Source organism: Pezoporus wallicus, unplaced genomic scaffold (genome assembly GCF_028554395.1).
Source record: "Pezoporus wallicus isolate ANWC-B61680 ecotype Strahan unplaced genomic scaffold, APGP_CSIRO_Pwel_v1 scaffold_13239, whole genome shotgun sequence".
Taxonomy (NCBI): domain Eukaryota; kingdom Metazoa; phylum Chordata; class Aves; order Psittaciformes; family Psittacidae; genus Pezoporus; species Pezoporus wallicus.
Window position 1 is genome coordinate 3,427,078 of NW_026642052.1, and position 19,834 is coordinate 3,446,911.

A 19,834-nucleotide genomic window follows, 5' to 3' on the forward strand; every position below is an offset into this window, starting at 1 on the left:
CCATTACTGCATTACTTTTCCCATGCTCTGGTCTTTTTGTCATGCTGGCTCAGCAGTTCATTAGTTGAAATTAATTCATTCTGTTACAGACTGTAGATATTTTAAGGCCTAGCATTTATGCTTGCTCAGCAACTGTGTGAGTCCCAGTCTGGCTATAAGTAAGGTTAAAGATAGTTTTGCAGAGTTTAGCGAAATTTGTACCATTAAGCAGCCACCCCTCCCCTTCTTTTTTTGTTAAAGTGGTCATTGACATGCTGGAGCTTGCTTTTGCTTAGCAGACCTTTCTTGTCCAACAGCAAGTTATGCTGGGGCCTTTGGACCTGTGTTAGATGAGGGCTCCTTTTCCCTCTTTTGCCAAGCTGAATTTCCTCTTACACACACTTGAGTGCAGCTGTGGTTCCAGATCCTATTTGGGTGACTGTTTCTCTTCTGTGCATAACGTAACTGCAAGTGCAAAAACTTGAACTGACTTCAAGTTCAGCTCAAAAAGCCCACAATTTCATTGCTGTGGTGAGCATCTCAATCACTAAGACACAGATTTGTGTTCTTCATAGTTGGATCATTTCTGGTTCCACGAATACTGCATTTTTTGTTGACACCTGTTGCAGCTGCAGCAGGAAGTATGTAAATGTCCATACCCAGATTTTTTTTTTTCTCTTGAAGTAAAATGAAATGATACTGCATTTTCCATATGAGTTATCAGCATGTGATTATGTACTAAGGTAAGAGTGTCCCCCGGTTTCGTCAGGGAATATATTGTGGCACCAACTATTAGGACTATAATCATGTTCAGGCTCTGTATCTTACATCAGCCCGCATGTCTTCTTCATGATCTTGTTTGAGACCTCTAAATCCTAGAAAGGAGCGTATGACCCTTTGTGTTTAGCATTTCAGGGTGCTGATTTTAGGGAGCTTCCTGAGTTGGCAGTTTCCACACTGGATAGGCCAAGAACATTACCCTGCATTCCCAGATTCTGCCTGGGGCCTGGCACCTTTGCTGTTTCCATTGCAACACTTATTTTGTAGGTGTTTAGTCCTTTATTAGGTTGTAAAATCAATTAATAACTTTCTACTTATACTCTGCCTTGTAAGTGTAGTTCAAAACAGTTCAAAATAAGCAACATGAGTTCCTTTAATTAGAACTCACTGTGTCTTGAGCCTCAATAAAAATGATTACTTTTGATGTTTGTGCTTCCTACGGGAGTCTTCTCAGTTGTTACCTTGTAATTCTCTGTTTCCAATGCTAAATCACCTCTGTGATTTGTTCTGTTTTCCTGAAGTTTGATTCCTGCTTGTTGGTATGAGGCTGAAGAACAACATTTAAGTGCATTTGGTGTTTACTGCAACATAACATGGGGTTTCATACTCCTCAAAATGTGGGGTTTAGCATGGCTTGCAAACTTCCTTTTTTGACCCCTACAAATTGATGGGCCCTGAGACTGTCCCCCAGAGGGTGTCGAGATGGATGATGTTGTTGTGATGTCTTGGGAAGTAATCTTTGGGAAAGCCATGGAGATTGGGGAATGTTTTGGAAGACTGGAATAAGACTGACATCACCCCATCTACAAGAACAGGTTAAAGGAGGGTTCAGGAAATTACAGACCCATCAGGCTTACTTCAGTTCCTGGGAAAAGTTATGGAACAAATCCTCCTGGGGGCTGCCACAAGTCAGGTGTAACACATGACTGGGAAAAGCCAGCATGGATTCACCAGTGGCAAATCATGCTTGTCGAACCTGATTGCCTTCTATGACAATGTAACATGCTTGGTTGATGTGGAGCAAGCAGTGGACATGGTCTGCCTGGGTTTCTCCAAGGCTTTTGACATGGCTTCTTACAGCCTCCTCCTAGAGAAACTGATACATTATGTGTCTAGACAATTGATCTGTGTTGTGGTGGGGAACTGTCTGATCTGCTGTACCCAGAGGGTTGTGGCAAGTAGTTCCTTTTCAGGCAGGTGACCTATCACCAGTGAGGTCCCCAAGGGATTGATACTGGGCCCAGAGTGTTTAATATCTTTGTAAGTGATCTGGAAGATGGGATCAAATGTACCCTGATGAAGTTTGCCAGTGATACTGAGCTGAATGTGTAGATTTAACTCATGCTGCTGTGGTGAAAAAAGCCAATGGGATGCTGGGCTACATCAGCAAGGACATTAACAGCAGAGGTAGATGTCATTGTCCCGCTCAGTGCTTGTCAGGACACACCTGGAATACTGTGTTCAATTTTGGTCCTCACAAAAAAAAAGAATGTGGACAGGCTGGAGGTGTTCCATGGAAGGGCCAAAAGATGATAAAAGTAATGGGAAGCCGTGTGAGGAAAGGCTGAGAGAGCTGGGTTTGTTTAGTCCAGAGAAGAGAAGGCTCAGGGGAGACCTTACCACCGTGTTCCGGTATTTAAAGGGTGGCTACAAAGAAGATGGAGTCTCCCTTTTTACAAGGAGTCACATGAAAAAATGAGGGGTGATGGGTACAAGTTACTCGTGGGGAGATTTTGGTTGGACACACGAGGAAAATTTTTCAAAGCAAGAGCAGACAGCTACTGGAATAATCTCCCCGGTGAAGTGGGGGATTCTCCAGCACTGGACACTTTTAAGATTCAACTGGACAGGGTGCTGGGATATCTAGTGTAGGTCATGCTTGCCTAGAAAGGTTGGACCAGATGATCCTTGAGCTCCCTTCCAAACTGCTGCTCTGATTCTAATCTACATTTCTGCTTGCAAATTACCTTTTTTCTCACACTGTTGAATGCTTGTGGTTGTTTTCTGTTAGGATTTTTTCTTTCTTAATAGCTTGAATTTATCTGTAGCTTTTGTGTTAGCAAATAAGTATTATTTCAGAGACTGCAGCTCTTGCAGCAGGTGCAGCATTTTTTACTGTACTTCAGAAGCTCCAGTAATTTAAATATTTGGGTAATCTGGAGGAAAGGCCAACAGCAAAATCATTGTTTATGTTGATGCAATTTGTTGTTGTGAGAGATTTCCTTTCTCTTGAGGCTGTACCAACAATATTGCAGTAGATTTTATGTACAAGAAGAAAATTAGCACTGTATCATTTTCTAGAACAGCTTTTTTGTTCTGCAGTAGTTCCTGATGAAGTTTGGATGGCTGAGGTCTGCAGGTGCTCTGGAATTGCCGGATTAAGGTGTCGTCTTAGTTATCATAGACCAGAGAAATATGAAACTACTCTGTGGTGTAAGGTAAAGCTGGAGAAAAAGCTGTTTGCACTATGCCCATCTGAATTAATTAGACACATTGGTGGAAAGAAGGACTCGGGATGAATGTCCTGTCACATGTAATTTCTCTGCAGACTTATGAGCAGCATAGTCTTTTGGGCTAAGCTCCCTTCAAAGCTGTCATCTTTGTGTGATTGTGTAGAATGCAAAGACAATAATAAATGATCCTGTGTTGATTTTGTTTAATAGACTTGCCATGTGCAGGAATTGTTCCCTCATTATCATTTCCTGAAATATTTTGAGTTCTGAATTAGCAAAGCGTTAGAAAGAGCTCCTAATATGAAAGCAAATACAATCTGCTAATTTGATTTGATTTTTAATTACTTGCTTAAGTCTCAAGAATGTTTTAGAGGTGTTACAACTTGTCATGGTTTAAGCTGAACCCAGGACACAAATTCTTAGGCAGCTTCTAATATTTTATAACAGGTCATAGAGTTTAAAAGAATTTCCTCTGTTTCCTCTCTTGAGCTTGGGCAGAAAGTTTGTTTCCTTGTACCTGCTTTGCCATCTTTCCTCTTGATTTCCTTTATTTTCCTTTTGAAATTCTTCAAGCTCCATGTTTCTAGGATTTCTGTGTCTTATCAGCTTAATCCTTTCACAATGATGGTGTTTGGAAGCTGTTCTAGAAAGTGCTTTCCTTTTCCAGTGTCTTGACCACACAAGTGCCTCAACAGGATACTGCTTAAATGTGTGTTTTTGTCCATTGCTGTGCAGGGGGGGATGTATGTGACCCTTAGAATTGGTTTGACTGTTGTTCTCATGGGATTCCTTCCCTCTTTTCCTAATTCCTTTCTTGCACAAATATGCACACAACCATGTTTTCAAAGTCTCAGTGAGATCTATCATGGCCTGTATCCCTGCTCTGAATTGTGTTTTGTTTTCAGGCCACTTTCTAATCTGTGTTTTCTAGCCTCATTTCTTTGGATTTTCCAGCATCTCCAAGTGACATTTTTGTATTTCACACCATGTGCTTATTTGCAGATTCTCTGTTAGTCTCTTTTCAGGCATTCTTGTCACAGCAGGCTTCATGTCCCACTCCAGAGCCTGACATCTATGAAGATATTTGGAATGTGGGTCATCTTGTCTTAGGGTATGAAGTTAGTTTTGTCATTGCTACCTTGCCTGGCTGTGGAGTGATAGGTCTTGTCTGGAAACCATTTCTGACAGTGTGCTGGGTGAAGTGCCAGGAGGCAACGCAGCTCAGCTCCTGAGGCTTCACTGTTGTGACAGCGCCCATCAGCAGCCTCTAGCACTGTGTGCTCTGGTGCCTGTGATCTGTTCATCGTGAACAGCCACTAAAACATCTTCCCTTCATGATTTCCAGCCCTTTCGAAAAGGTTTTTAGCTCTCCTTTTTAGGACCTGTTGCTGCTTTCCAGGTTCATAGTTTTTCAGTAGTGTGGATGGATTTCCTACGTTTTGTGTTCATAAAAGGATGCAGTAACAATGTTAGTGTGAATAAACTGCATGCATCACAATTTTATATTCTTGTCTGTAGAGTATACACTTGAAAAGCTTTTTCCCCCTACACAACAGTAGAACATGTGGTGAGTTGCTCTCCCTAATTGTTCTCAGTAATTCAGAGAGGATGCTACCATGGCTATCACTTTAGAGAGAAAGTATCCTACAAGCACCATACAGTGGTAACAAGGTACGTGCTACCTCATATACTAGGTGTGACGCAGCATGCAAGTGATGCTGGGATACTTACAGTTAATCCACATCGATATAAAGAGTTAATTCACATCTGTATAAAGTATTTATAAAATGAAACTGATGTAATGCAATGATACCCAACATAAACATCTTGTTTGAAATATACTTGCATTTAATATTTCAATATGAGAAACTTGGGAGCAGAGTAATCTCAGGTGAAAGTAAAGGCTAAGTTGGAAGCAGTCCCCAGCCCTGCCTTCTTCCTCAAGCTCCAGGTTTTTCTGTAGGCTAAAAATAAGTCATTTCTTCTGGGGAGGTGTTACTTTTAAGTTTAACAGAGCAAAATGTAGTGTGTTGAAGAAACGTCCCTTTCGTAAATGATAGAGGATTTTCAAATAGTGATAGCAGCCATTAGTTTGTTTAAAAAATTGTTGGGCTATATCATAATTTTTAATATTAAATATTAAATTTCCTCTACAGTAACTCAAGAGAGTTAGTGAAATAGAAATTAAATGCTATCAATATAAAGATTGTAAATAATTTTGAGGTGTTACCGTAAGACAAAATTGCTAACTTTTTACTTGATAGCAGTGATTGATATTTTTTATTACTTTTTATATTAACTTTTGGCAGTATCTATTTGTTTTTGTTTTGCTGTCAAAGTATCAAAAATGGAATTACGTTGTAGTACTGTATTGTATGTTATATTTTGCTATTAGACAAATATAAAGAGCGCTATTCAGAAAAGTATGGGAATTTTAATTTTTAAGACAAACTCTGATAAGAGTCATTTATGATACATTCATTGCTATCACAGAGCTATTAGATTACTTCCTTTGCTAGTAGGCATCCTGTAATGAGATGTACTTGAATGTCTTCAAAAAGGCACTGGTGGAAAGACATTTGTACCGTTGCTACTTTAATCATATATGGGGCCACTTCTCTCCAAGGTATACAGCTCCTGCTGAGGTCTCTGCCACCACAGCTGGGCTGTATCCAAGATCTAACTTGTTTAAAGGTGGCTTGGGTATTCCTGCTTCAATTTGCAATGTAGATCTAGTCTCAAATCTAAGGGAGGGTATGATCCAGAGTGAATGTTCATTCTGGATAGAATTACTAGGGGAGGACTAGAAAGCAGAGGAACCAGTTTTAAAGTAGCTTTCTCAAAGAGTGAGAAGCAAAACTACTCAAAACCAAGGGAGTGGATTTGCTGTCTTTTTCCTGGCTGAGTTCTGAGTCCTTTCTATGCCATTCTGACTATGGTTGGATTGAAGGATAAGGGAGTAGCTTATCACATTATAATTCCTTGCTGCTTTATCTTTTTAAATGAAAGGCAGCCAGTGAGCTTCAGTATTTCTGAACAGGAAAGACTGTACCATTTAATCTTACTGTCCTGGACATTAAGAATGAATAAATAAACAGTAAAGCTAATTTGCTGGTGGCCTAACAGGAGAAGTCAGTAGCTACGTGTTTTACATCTCTGTACATAAACTAGATATCCATAAAGGGAGAGAATATCTGGCTCATAAATATTCTCTTTTGGTGAGCAAATACAATTGCAATGAAGTATAACCTTAAAAGGGTTAGCTAAATATTTTGTTGTATTTGTCCTGTAGCCAGCTAATTTCCTGTGTTATTGTATTTCAAGATGAGAAAGTTTGTACTGGTTAGTTGGCAGATGTTAGGATATGGTTAGAAGCAAATTCTGTCAAAGCACTTAAAAACCTCCGCTGAATTTGCAAACAATAAATTAAGGTCATGTTCCAAGATAGTCTGCTTTTGGACCAATTTGTGTAACTTCCAAGGACTGTTTCTCTTTGTTTTACCATCAGTGTTTTAAATCTCTTGTTCTTCAGAAATAATTCAAGTTCTGTGCTAATTCCAAATTCAGTTCCATTTCATTTAAAGCCATTGTGTTTTATGAAATAAAGTACAGAATGATTTGTATATGAAAAGTTTTGTTAGACAAAAACAGAAGTGTTCAACCACTGTTTCTTTCAATTGCAGTTCAAGCTTAATTGTTCTTATTCAGATAAAGTGATGAATTTGGGGGTAGTAAAATGGAGGCTGGGAGTGCCTGACAATGCTCTATTTCAGACGCTGAGTGTAAATTATTAAAGGCTGTGCTCCAAGTATCTGACAGAGCTAAATAGAAGCTCTTAGGGAGAACGTGTTTAAGAGAAGAACAAAAAGATTCTGCAGGAGCAAAGCAGGATGGCTGTGTGTTCAACAGGCGTTTGTAAACAGGGCCGCGCAGGAACTCTCGGGACCAGCTGCCTTCCCAACACCTAATTCCTTCTGCTGTCATGCTGCAGAGCTTCCTGGTGGAAATGCAGTGAACAAACATGATCAACAGTGTTCAGCCAAAATTTGTTCTCACGGTCTTCAATTCCTTGCCACTGTTAGGCTACACTGTTACTAAATCGTACATTCTCAGTTCCAATTGTATCTTTGCTAGTTTTGATTTCTTCCTAAGGGTACTGGCTGCCTCCTGCCTCAGTTTCTGGCTCCTTCCTTTTTTTTTTTTCTCTACCTTCTCCTTTCTCCAGTCCTTCTCCCCAGAACTCTGACAAGGTGCAATACAAGTTTTTTCCTCTCCTCAAGTTATTTTATCGCCCTATCCTATCAGGTTTTTCTCCTCTTGGCACAGGTTCAGTTTTTGTTGTCTTCCTTTTAATTCTTCTATTTTCTTACAGACACCCACATTATTTCTGGCATCTGTGTCATGCCTGCCCTTGTCATTTCCTTTCCTCCTTGTCATTTCCTTTCCTCCTTACCTCTCACTCTTCACTGACATTTTCACTGAACATCTTACTGTTTAAAATGCATCTTAATGTGCTGAGTCTTTTTCCATCTATGAGGAGGAGGCAAAAAAAAAAGAAAAGGCTCTTGACCTGCTAGTCAGGCTTCCTACTTTTACCTTTAAGCTCTCTCTATTCTTGTTATGTAGTTACTATTCAACCTCTTGAATACAGTTTTTGTCTGTAGCTGCCCTCCACAAAATCTCAAATGACCTTCTTTTGAAGAATGCTCAAAACCAGGACCCCATCCTCATTACTGACTCACTGTTTACTTAAATGTCTCTGATGATGTGTATGTAGCTCTTCTGTTTTATAGTTTGCTTGTAAATTCTTTAGGATAGGGTGCTCTTATTTCTGTGTTTGCACAGTATTCTGCTCAATTAGAGGCTTGTTTTATGAGTAGGACTGTGAGCTACTGTGGAAGCATGAATACCTAATAGTGTTTTTGATCAAAGATTCATTCCCCCCCCCCCCCCCCCCCCCCCCCCGGGTATTTGACCAGATCAAGTGATGTAGGTTACTGGTGGGATTGATAATAAGTACCATTTAAAATGGCACAGCTAAAGTTACCCACAGACATTGTCTCACAAGTTTGCATTGTGCTACAAAAGCAAAGCAGAATTTTGCTGATGTTTCTCATGTGAACTGACCTACTTCAGGCACTGGAGCACTAATATTTGCCACACAGTAAGAATTTGGCTCATAATCTTGGGAAAGCATTTGCATGCACATAGGGAATGTTGCCTAGTGTTTTTGTTAAAGGCTTCATCCTCATTCTGTTCCTCCTTTTGAGAATTTCTTTTAACTTAAAAGCGGAAAAAACAAGGTAAGCATGGTCTGACCCACATGTGATACCTAAGGAAGTTGTTTATGAACAACTTGGGACCTTGAAATCCACCACGGGGTATTGAGGGAGCTGGTAGGAATCCTCACCAAGCCACTTTCAATCATTTATCAGCAGTCCTGGCTAACCAGGTAGATCGCAGTTGACTGGAGGTTAGCAAATGTGATGCCCATCTATGAGAAGGGCCAGAAGGAGGATCCAGAGAACTACAGGCCCGTCAGCCTGACCCTGATGCTGGGTAACATTATGGAGCAGATTGTCTGGGGTGCCATGAAGCAGCATGTACAGGGCAACCAGGTGATCAGGTCCAGTCAGTGTCAGTTTATGAAAGGCAGGTCCTGCTTGGCTGACCTCATCTCCTATGACAAGGTGACCCGCTCTGTGGATGAGGGAAAGGCTGTGGATGTTGTCTACCTAAACTTTAGTAAAGCCTTTGACACAGTTTCCCATAGTGTTCTCCTGGAGAAACTGGCTGCTCATAGCTTGGATGGGTGTAGTTTGCTGGGTAAAAACCTGGCTGGATGGGTGAGCCCAAAGAGTTGTGAATGGAGTTAAATCCAGTTGGTGGCTGATCACAAGTGGTATTCCCCAGGGCTTGGTATTGGGGCCAGTTCTGTTGAAGATTATCAATGATCTGGATAAGGGGATTGAGTGCACCCTCAGTGAGTCTGCAGATGACGCCAAGTTGGGTGAGAGCATTGATCTTCTTAAGGGCAGGAAGGGTCTGCAGAGGGAATCTAGACAAGCTGGCTCAGTGGGATGAGGACAGTTGCATGAGGTTCAACAAAGTGAAGTTCCAGGTCTTGCACTTGGGCCACAACAACCCCATGCAATGCTCCAGGCTTGGGGCAGAGTGGCTGGAAAGCTGCTCGGTGAAAAAGGGCCTGGAGATGCTGATCGACAGAACTGAACATGAGCAGCTTTGTCCCAGGCAGCCAAGAAGACCAAGTGCATCCTGGCCTGTATCAGCAATAGCATGGCTAGCAGGGCTAGGGCAGTGATCATCTCCCTGTACTGGGCACTGGTGAGGCTGCACCTCGAATCCTGTGTTCAGACAGACAGACACTGAGGTGCTGCAGTGGGTCCAGAGAGAGGCAATGAAGCTGGTGAAGGGTCTAGAGAATAAGCCTTATGTGGAACAGGTGAGGGAACTGGGTTTGTTAAGCCTGGAGAAAAGGAGGCTCAGGGAAGACCCTACTGCTCTGTACAACTACCTGAAAGGAGGTTGTAGTGAGGTGGAGGTTGGTCTCTTCTGCCAAGTAACGAGCAATAGGACAATAAGCAATGGCCTCAAGTTGCTCCAAGAGAGATTTAGACTGGATATTAGGAAAACATGGGCAAAGGCAGCAAATGACTGAAGGGGACAGAGCAGGCACTGTAGGGCTGCCAGTGCTACCACAATGTTAACTGATGCTCTCAATGTGGAAGTAACATTTCTAGTGTTGTCACCTACAAAAATCATGTGTAAATAAAATGTGTTCTATTCAGGTGCAAGTACTGAATAACTTATTTTACTTTCTCACCTTTTCAGATGTGAAGATTTTATGATATTTACTTGTCAGGTTGAAGACGGTTCTGATTTACTTTGTTTCATCCATGAGAAAGGCAAGAAGGTCATTCCACTGCTGTTCTTCTTTCTTTTCCAAATTAGATGTTTATCCCTGGGCAGGTTTTTACATTGAAAAAAGTATAGAGATAAGTCACATGCCCCTTTTATAGTAACAGCAATGTATTTGAATTTACCTTCAAGAACCATATGTCGTAGCTTCATTATAAAGAAAGACAAAAACCCTCATGCAGGATTACACAAAATGCTGTAGTAATGCTGACAACTGAATTCTATTTTTGTGTTCATGTTCCAGGGCCTAAGCCACAGGACTGTACTCTCTCCCCTAAATTGGATTGGTGATGGTATGCTCCCTTTTCATGATGTGGTGGAGGTTTCAGTCCACAGTCATTTGTTTTCTATTCAAATTTCTAAACTTCAGTGGTGCTTACACCTTTTCAGAGTATGTGCCTTCTGCATCAAATGGTTCATGGTGTCATGAACAGATACTGAAAGCTTAAAGGAACTGCTTCTCTGTTCAGTTGAAAGAATTTTGCTGTAATATAACCTGTAATAGCCATTAACCTCTTGGACTAAAGAACTAGCTTTATTTTATAATGCAAGTAGGCAATTTTCTTCTTTTACTCGTTTTCCTATTTCTGAGTAGACAGATTTCAACACTACTTTTCCAAGGTGAAGGGACAATGCAGTGAATGAAAGTAGCAGGTCTAAGAAAGCCCCATGACCTGCAGACATTCCCTTTGTCCAGCTTTCCTTTCCTGTACGGGGAAGCCACAGAGATTATTTTCCTGGCTGTTATCTTTTTCATACTTTGTAATTTGTCTTTTATTTACAAAAGTGGAAAAGAAGGAAAGGTAAATAATATTTATTTTATCTCACTTTTCTGAGTGGTTGCCCTCCCTCTAATGATTCCATTTGCATAGGCAGATATTTGGCAATTTCAGTCATATTTACACAGGCTGACATTGAACGACTGTTGCTTTTGCTGCATATGACAGTATCGACTAGCACAGAATTGTGGCGGCACGCTAGTGTGCGGTCCATGTCAATGCAAACCCGTTTAAAGCAGCTTGAAGTTTTTTCTCCCTCATCCCCTCCCTTAATTTCTTCATCGCCCATCTTCCCGGCAGAACAGCTAAAATAATTACCTGCAGTCTCATTTTTCACTTTCCTACATGCAGACCTTGTGCGGTTGGGCAGTGAGCGGCTGACGGGGAGGGGCCTGCTCTGATGCAGCACAGGCAGATGACAGCGGTAGCAGCAACAGCAATCAGAGCCCTTCTCCGGGCGGGTTTTGCTGCAGTACGCTGATTGCCACTTTACAGCATCCAGCAAGATCCCCAGCAGCAGGCACTTGGAGGAGACTCTGCGTGGGCACTTGTTTAAGGAGTACCTGACTAAACAATTGGGTTATTCTTTAACTCTCGGAGAAGTGCCTGTATTCCCTTCACGCAAGCTCCCTACTGGCTTTCTGCATTCATAATTTATCGGAGCTGTTTCTCCCTCCGATTTTTTCCCGTTACTTTTTTCTTTTCCTCCCCCCATCCGTTTTTTTTTTTCTTTCCCGATCGTTATTCACCCTCCCAAATCTGTGCTGCATCTCTAGCGCTCATTATGCTGTGCTCAGTAGCCCAGTGTGTTCTCCGCCTCTGCTAGGCAGTGGCAGCATGGATGGTGCTCTTGTGACGACCTCTGCTGATGCTATCAGTCCACTGCGGATAGGCATGCTGAGTAATCCTGCTGTAAATGGGCGAGGACACGGACACACGAAAAATTAACCACAGCTTTCTTCGAGACCACAACTATGTGACTGAAGGTAACATAAATACTGTCATTATTCTCTTCTTGCATTGCATTTTCTATTCCAGGAATGCACTGTCATATTTGGAGATGTAGGCTGTTCCTTCTTTTTCTTCCTTTTTCTTTAAACAGGGAGACTTTCAAGGCGTTAACTATGTGATGTAGCAACAGAATCTGTTTGAATTTGCTAAATCCAGAAGACATTCTGCCATGCTATGGCAGTATATGAAACTATATGGGCTGAAGGTGGTCTTGCATTGTGCTGAGTTTCTGCTAGTGAGGTGTGCAGCACCTGACATTGAATGCACAGTTTAGCTGCAGTGTAGAAGATTGGAAGCAGTTTATTACTTACAGAAAAGAGGAAAGATTTGAGAGCCGTAAAGTAAGAGAAATAATCTGTGAAGTTAACTGTTTGCTGGTGTAATAAAGGTTATGCATCTCATTTTTGTAATTATAGCCTGAGCATTACAGACATTACTGAGTTGATTGTTCCCTAGAGAGCAGTATACATTTAGAAGGGACATGTAAGCATAATTTTTGAAATCCTGCTGCCTTCTTTCCACCCTCTCTGTATGTGCAAGGTACATGAGAAAAGAAAAGGTACCTTCATTTTAAATAATTCAATGGCTGGTAGCTTATTACATAAAAAGGAATTTTCCTGCAGGTGACACACATTAAATGCTTAGAGAATTTACCTTGTGACCAGTGAAATGGTTGGGTCAGGTACTGATCCATATTTCTTTTCCAGAAAGTTGGTTTAAGACTAGGCTGTTTGAAGATTGATTGATTGAACAGGAGAAATATATTTGTAGGTGCTTGACTTTGAATATATGTTTGTGTGTGCAGAGTTTTAACAGCACTTTCCAGCAGCAGAAGTGGTACTTTGGTGTAGGCTTATATAATATGAACACACTTAACATCAGGGTCAACCAATACTACTTGAGACTCAGTCTGCAGATTCTGTTGTGATTTGATCAATGCTCAGTCACTTAATACTCCCATGCTGCATCCTGAAATGCTATCAACTGATGCTCTCTTGGCTATTGATGATTGGCATTTTTTTAGGACGTAGGAAAGGGCAGGATGATTTTGCCATCCTGGGAACACAAAGCAGATTCTTCAGAAGAAGGATGCAAAATGCCGTGTACTGTCACTCTCACCAGTGGCTGGTATAACTGTTTGCTGATCTTGCCTCTAGGACATTCTTTGCATTCTGGTTCATGTTTTGGTTCATTTTTCAATTTGCTTTGATTTTTTGCTTAATGCCTGAATGATGATTTATGTTTTGAGGTGTCATAACATTTGAAGAAACTTTGTCTTAAAAATGTAGAAATTTATGCTTTAGATCCTGCAAAGAGCACAGTATAATTACTGCAGTGTACTTGCTACATGTTGAGATACAGATACATATTTAATGGACATGAGCAGCTGTGTTAAAATTTGGACTTTCAAGTCTGTCAGTTTTGTAACATGAGGAAAATAATCCCTTGTGGATTCTGCAAATTAATATTCTCTTCTTCCATATATTAGGGGTGTTTGCAAAATTATATGGGAGTTTTTAGTATATTTGGGAATGCTGCTGACGCAAGTGTTAGGTTTTTCTCCAGTTTTGTCTTGATATTTGGATCAGCAGGACTGGATGTTCTTCTGTGGTTGCACATGGACAGCTTGTCTGAAATGGGTTAAAATAAACCTGAAGTATCAATGTTGGCCTGTTTTGTATTTTCCCTGGTATCAGAAGTCATTGTGAAATGTGTTGGCATCTGATGTTGAGGTAGATGAAGTATGGGAAACCTTCAGTAGCAAAGTGTTAGCTTTTCAGCTCCAACTAGTGTAATGTTTCTTGGGAATGCTTAGTTGGTCAGCTGTAATGGAACTTCACATCTGTTATATCTGACATTGCCACACCTTTGAAAAGATCATGAAAATCAAGAGGGAATGGATTATCTGTGAAATTTTTCCAGGGACACCTTCAGCTCAAAGAGCACCGTCAGAATTTTTTATTTCTCATTGGTATCCTTGGTTTAAAATGCATAATGAACAGATAAGTTAAACCAGTGCTTAAAATGTGCTTTGTATGTTCTGGTTTGTTCTTCTTTGTTTGCTAATTTTGTTTAAAGATTGGCTCCATGAAACAATCTTTAACACTCCTCATTTTCAAGGCCTGAAGTCCTTTCACAGTCCTTGCATTTGGTTCTGTGATATATTAGTGCAGGGTGTGTAGTAGTAACATACATACAGAAATGCAGTTGAAGGTAGTAGTGCATTGCTTTGTTATATTGGAAAATAATTTCATTTGGGCCAAACCCAAAGACTTTCTTTTGGGGTCTTTGGCTTTTATAATCCACTATTTAAAACAAAGAAATACAAATTTATATTGTATCCAGTATATTAGAGAAGTTACTGGTTTGTTGTTGTCTGTGAATAACTATGAATCTGTGTTTAAAAATCTTGGTAAGGGGTGTCCTCTGTCCTCGCTGCTCCATACAGCAGACTAAATTCATTTACAAAAGGAGGTATTTCTGACCGTTATGTGCATTTTCTTCCTCTGTATTCCCTGAGGAAAGTAAAGCCAGCAATAATCAAGAAGATGAGGGTTAACTAGAACATTGCTTCAGTTCTCTTCCTCTTTTACTTCTTTAGTGATTTAAAACCAATAAACAACCAGGTGACATATGAATTCACAGGAAAACTGTGAGCCAAATCTGATTTGCTCTGCTCTCTCTAGTGGGCTGTGTTCCTAATGAAACTGCTTGCTCAAGCAAAGTCAAATTTCATCTCTTCGATAGGTCACTATTTTGTAACACTGGGGTTATCTGTATCAAACATAGCTTTAGCTTGACTATGAAAAATTGAATTATTTTTTAAATCTCAAAAGTTCCTTGATTTGATGGTTGATGTTCTACTGTTGATGTTATACTGTTTCTGGTAATAGGCATTACAGAAACACATGACAACAGTGACTGTCTGGACTTGTTTCTCCTGTTGCATATGTGTATCTGCAGTAAAACCAACGAACTTGAAACACGCGAGACTCGCATAATTTTGTCACTGTAAATCTTCAAATTATGTTAGAGTTGCACAATAGAAAAGACAATTCCAGCAGCAGTATACAGTAAGTTCTTTAATGATCACTTTCAGAAGTGTTTTTGGAAGGAAACCTCTTTAATTGGAGTTGTTTGTGCAGGGAAAGCAGACAAGGCCTGATGAGACTTGTAAAGGAAGAATGAAGAAAAAACCTGACGCCTAGAAAATGTGACCTGTGAAGAAAAGGTTGAATTTTTTTATGTGAAGGTGATGGAAGACTGGGATATATTGCCTAGGGAGTTTGTGTAGTTCCTATCACTGAGGTTTTTAAAAGCAGGTGACAGAGATGTCTGTAAGAAATGACATGAGGATAGCTGAGCCTCCCGTGGGGCAGAGGGATGGGCGAGATGACCTCTGAGATGTGTTCAGGCTTGTGGTTCATTGCTGAGCTGCGTTTTATCTTTATTGCCTTTTCCACCCGGCTCCGGGAACCAGCTGCCCAGGAGGTGCTGGGTCAGTAAAATGTATTATTTCCACAACACCTTTAAGAAGAACTGAGAAGAGAGGAGAAGCACAGTGTAACATGGGAAAGAAGATGGGCTGGACGGAGAAACATGAGCCTTCATTACTTACAGGCGAAGTGTGTTAGGGGAGGTGGCAAGATTGCAGTGAGTTGGGGAAGGGATAAAGGAGGGAAAGGGCTCGTGTGCTTTTGGGGACAGAGAATCTCCTTCAGTCTGAGAATTCTCTTGACATTATTAGTGGTTAAACTGACAGGGCCACTGATGTGCTTTGCTGTCTTGGGACTTCAGGATCAGACACGCAGGGTCTGATACACAACTGTGAGTTGTGTGGTCTGATTGCTGTATTGCTGGAAGGGGCAAAAAGCTATAGGAAACAGTGCTGCTCCTTTGATCAACTGCACTGTAATTCGTTACTCTGCAATTTATACATGTAATGATTGACAGAGAAATAATGAATAAAATTCACTGTTCTCGCCAAACTGCATTAAGGGATGTGATTCACCTCCATGATCCCAAATTTATCAGAAAAATGCTTTTCTGGTGGTGAAGGCATTTGGAAGATTGCAAACAGGCCTAGTGTATTGATTCACCCCTGCCTTTTTATGGATTATCTCTATTTTGGGAAAAAATAGGGAGTTGCTTATGCTTTCAGTTTCTAGAGAGAGGTAGGTTCATTCCTTTGGTCTATGCCTGGAAATTCAAGTGAAACCAGTGAAGTTGCTCAGGTGCAGTAGGACAGAAGCTGACCTTCACTATCTAGTCATTAATATGGCCAAATGGTGCAGATTGGTTCCATATGGCTTAATTTCTATTAAAAAGTTAATCATGTTAATGGTGTATTAACCTCCTTAAATGTGATATTTGGAGAATGAGAATTACCAGTGTAGTGTAAAACATATTGAATCATAACCATGTGAAGCATCTATTAGAGAGGATGAAAAAAGACTTTTTTTTTTTCCTTTACAGGAAAATCCTCTGCAGATAATGAGAAAAGATTTAGGGAGCTTTCCCCCCTTAACTAAAGAAATTAGTAACTCTGGTCTGTATTAATCAAAGTTAAGGGAAATCATCCGATGTTTTCATCCGGCAAGAAGAAATCTGTTTATGAACTGTTCTTTCATAAACATCTCAAATGTAATTTGAAGAAGAGCTGACTACCTGAGAGTATTGGGTGAATACAGTGAACAGATACTGCTCTGCTGGCTCAGGCTCACCATCAGTCCAGTCTGTTCACTTATTTCTGAGGAGCTTATTAAGTAGAGTGCAAGAAGTAACTCTTCCTCTCTTAACCTCCAGCAATTTATGTTGTGAATACTGATGAATTTTGTCTTTTTACAAAACTCACTTAGAAACAGTTTTGGAATGAGCATAGAAATTATTGCTCATTGCTGTTCTATGCACATGTGTTACTTAGCTTTTTTTCTTTGAGTATGAACAGAGGTAAACCTTGTTAAAGCATAACTTTGCCCCTTGTTAAACAGGATATAGTTATGTCCTTTTGTGCATGGATTTGGTTCTCCTTTCATTCACAGTGCTATTCAGATAAATGTTGTGGGTAGCCTTGAAGATTTGGATTAATAAGGTTTATTCCCTCCAGCTGACGGTGCTGGCTTTGTAATCTTTATTCATGCAGCTTAGTTGGTAGAAGCCACAGAAGCAGGGCGAGAGCAGAGCTGTTGTGCTGGCTCACACTGAGGCCTGAAGTGTTTGCTCACCCACTCAAACCTGCTGCTGGATGGGTGGTTCAGCATGTAGGAAAATGAGACTGGTACTACCTGAAGCTTGGGTCTGCATGGCACAGGCATTTAAGGCAGCGTCCAGTGTGGACAACATGGGGCAATAATTCACTCAGGCAAACCTGGAAAATATAGGTTTAGCAAACTGAATTACACTGTCAGCAACACTTGTCACTGTGCAGTACCAGCTACACATTCAAAGTACTCCATATATTCAATTTCCATACTACCCGTGTTAGGTACTCATAATATCATCATCTCTATTTTACTTGCCAAAAGTGCCTTATGAAGAAATCATAATCAGGAATAGGATTAGGATAGTTGACCCTAGACTGCGATTTTGGAGTTAATTTGCAGCATTCCTGGAGGGCAGTGGCATGATAGTGGTAATGTGTTACAGTCTCCTCAAAATACCTGCCTCTTCAAGGAAGGGTTTAGTTCATGGGCTGGCTGTTAGAACCTCTTAAGAGAGCACTTCAGGCTACTCTGAACTGCAGGACATGCTTAAAAGGCATGGAGTTAACTTGGTTTGGATCCCCATTTAATGTCATGCATCCACTTGACAATTATTCACCAGCGACACATGTACCCTGTGGAATGTTACCAAGTGTGACTAAACTGGGTGGCAATGTGTTCCCCATTTGCAAAGGCATGAATATCCAGTGCTGGTTTTGGTGGATTGCCCTCAGGGACCGATGGTAATTTTGTCTCTCTTTGCATAGATCATCAACAGATGATCTCCCACTCAGTAACTAAATAATAACTAGCTCTATATAGTTGCTGTGTAGTGTTATAGGTCCTGGAGAAATGAGTAAGACGTACTAACAAAAGAAAAGAACTGTCTAGAATATTAGCTGCATGATAAACCAGCTGAGCTACTTCCATGGCAGTGAGTACACAGAGCTGCGAAAGAATGTCATCGTATCAGTATGGGGCTTTTCTCAGCTGCCAGCAGTGTTGGGTGGCATAAAAAGACCAATTAGTTTCAGTGTTTAGCCTATATTCAGTTTATTCCTATGTATATTATTATATATAGATAAATATGGACTGGAAACATTATGAATAGAAATGTTTAGAGTATATTTATAACTACTGTCCAGAGGAGGGCCACAGAAATGATCAGAGGGATGGAGTGCCTCTCCTATGAGGAAAGGCTGAGAGAGTTGGGGTTAAGCCTAGAGAAAAGGCTTCAGGGAGACCTTATTGTGGCCCTTCAGTACTTAAAAGGGGCCTATAAGAAAGGTGTGGAGAGACTTCTTAGCAGGGCCTGTTGCGACAGGATGCAATCAATGATTTTAAACTAAAAGAGGGTGGAAAAATGCTGGCACAGGTTGTTCAGAGAGGTGGTAGATACGCCGTCAGTGGAGACATTCAAGGCCAGGTTGGATGTGGTTCTGGGTAATCCGATCTAGTGGAAGGTGTCCGTGCTCATTGTAGGGGGGTTGGACTAAATGTCCTTTGAAGATCCCTTCCAACCCCAACTATTCTATCATTCGATTTAGCTACATATAAAGCTTAACAAATGGAAGTTCGGGGGTCAACAGTGCAGTGTATGTGGAAGATAAAATGCAGGCACAAAATGTGATCTATGCAAATTGTCTCTCTGTGCCAGATTTCTGTCTAATTGAAGCTGACGATTCAAAAGCTTTGAATAATGTAAAGCTAAACACCACCACACAGGTAGAGTCAGTGTCCTTGTTCACTGTAGGAGCAATTTATTTAGTGTATGCATCATGGTGAAAAGCAAACTGTACCTTGCAATGTATTTCGTTTTCTATGTAGACCTCAGACATTCCAGCAATATATCATGTATTTAAATGGTGAGTTTAGAGAATAATATATGTGGTTCTTACATCAGTTTTAAAATGTGAAACACAATACAATAACACTGAATATTTTATAATAAAGAACTGAGTATCTTTTATTACAGCCATAAAAAGGAATCAATCATTGCTGCTTACATTGTTTTACTATATCATTACAAGTTTCAGCATCTTTGAGACTTTCCTTTCATAGTTTATATCATCCACTGTACTAAGGCTTTATGTAGAGGAGTATATGCTAAGAGAAGACAAGGTATTTGCTGGCTAATATAAGTGTAGTTCTTTGGTCAGGGCGAGGATGTTAGGGTAGGTAATTATCTCAGAAAAAGTAGAGGAAGTTATGGGTATTTTTGGTTTTTAAACAAGAAAGGGTTTTAAATGCACATCTAGGCATATTTAGGCACTTTCTTGATCAATTATTTCTGTAGTTCTTAGGTTAACACTAAACTTGCCTTTAGTAATGAATGTGGTACTGTGTTACTGGTTCTTTGTGAAAGTCTCATGGTTCTTTACCAAAAACAAAAACCCCACCTAGCAAAGCAGCCTTACAGATGGTAAGAGAGCTCCTTTTCTCAGGAATGTTTCCTTTCTGAAAAACTACTGTACCTGTTATTTTCATTGCTTGAATGCATATGACAGCAGTCTGTGTTTTGCCACTGCAAATATTGGTAATATAAATGTACATTAAGAGACTCAATTTCTAATAAAATCTTCCAGCAAAATGCGTCATGCAGTTCAGTGACTTTTGTGAATTATTAATATGTCAGGGGTCTGGGATCTGTGCTGTTAAATACAACGTATTTAACTGGGATCTATATTGTTAA

General features: G+C 40.4%; 1 protein-coding gene and 1 long non-coding RNA gene across 6 annotated transcripts in view; one reads left to right on the forward strand and one right to left on the reverse strand.

Annotated features, from left to right (window-relative positions):
• PPP2R2C (protein phosphatase 2 regulatory subunit Bgamma) overlaps positions 1 to 19,834 on the forward strand; it is a 203,425-nt gene that overhangs the window by 47,392 nt on the left and 136,199 nt on the right. For 2 of the 5 annotated variants that reach the window (XM_057426571.1, XM_057426566.1), the window contains exon 1: positions 11,364 to 11,916. The exons of 1 other annotated variant lie outside the window; for it this stretch is intronic. Coding sequence is in view for 1 of the 4 variants with exons in the window: in XM_057426566.1 (XP_057282549.1) it covers positions 11,847 to 11,916 (70 nt within the window). In the remaining 3 variants the exon portion in view is untranslated. Of the gene's footprint in view, positions 1 to 11,363; positions 11,917 to 19,834 lie in introns of those variants that run through there. 2 more of the 5 variants (XM_057426567.1, XM_057426569.1) reach the window with 1 other exon arrangement.
• Positions 3,534 to 11,377, reverse strand: LOC130608577 (uncharacterized). Its single transcript, XR_008974571.1, has 2 exons — positions 11,249 to 11,377; positions 3,534 to 4,284 (listed from the first exon to the last, which is right to left on the reverse strand). It is a non-coding gene; the product is annotated as an uncharacterized LOC130608577 (long non-coding RNA).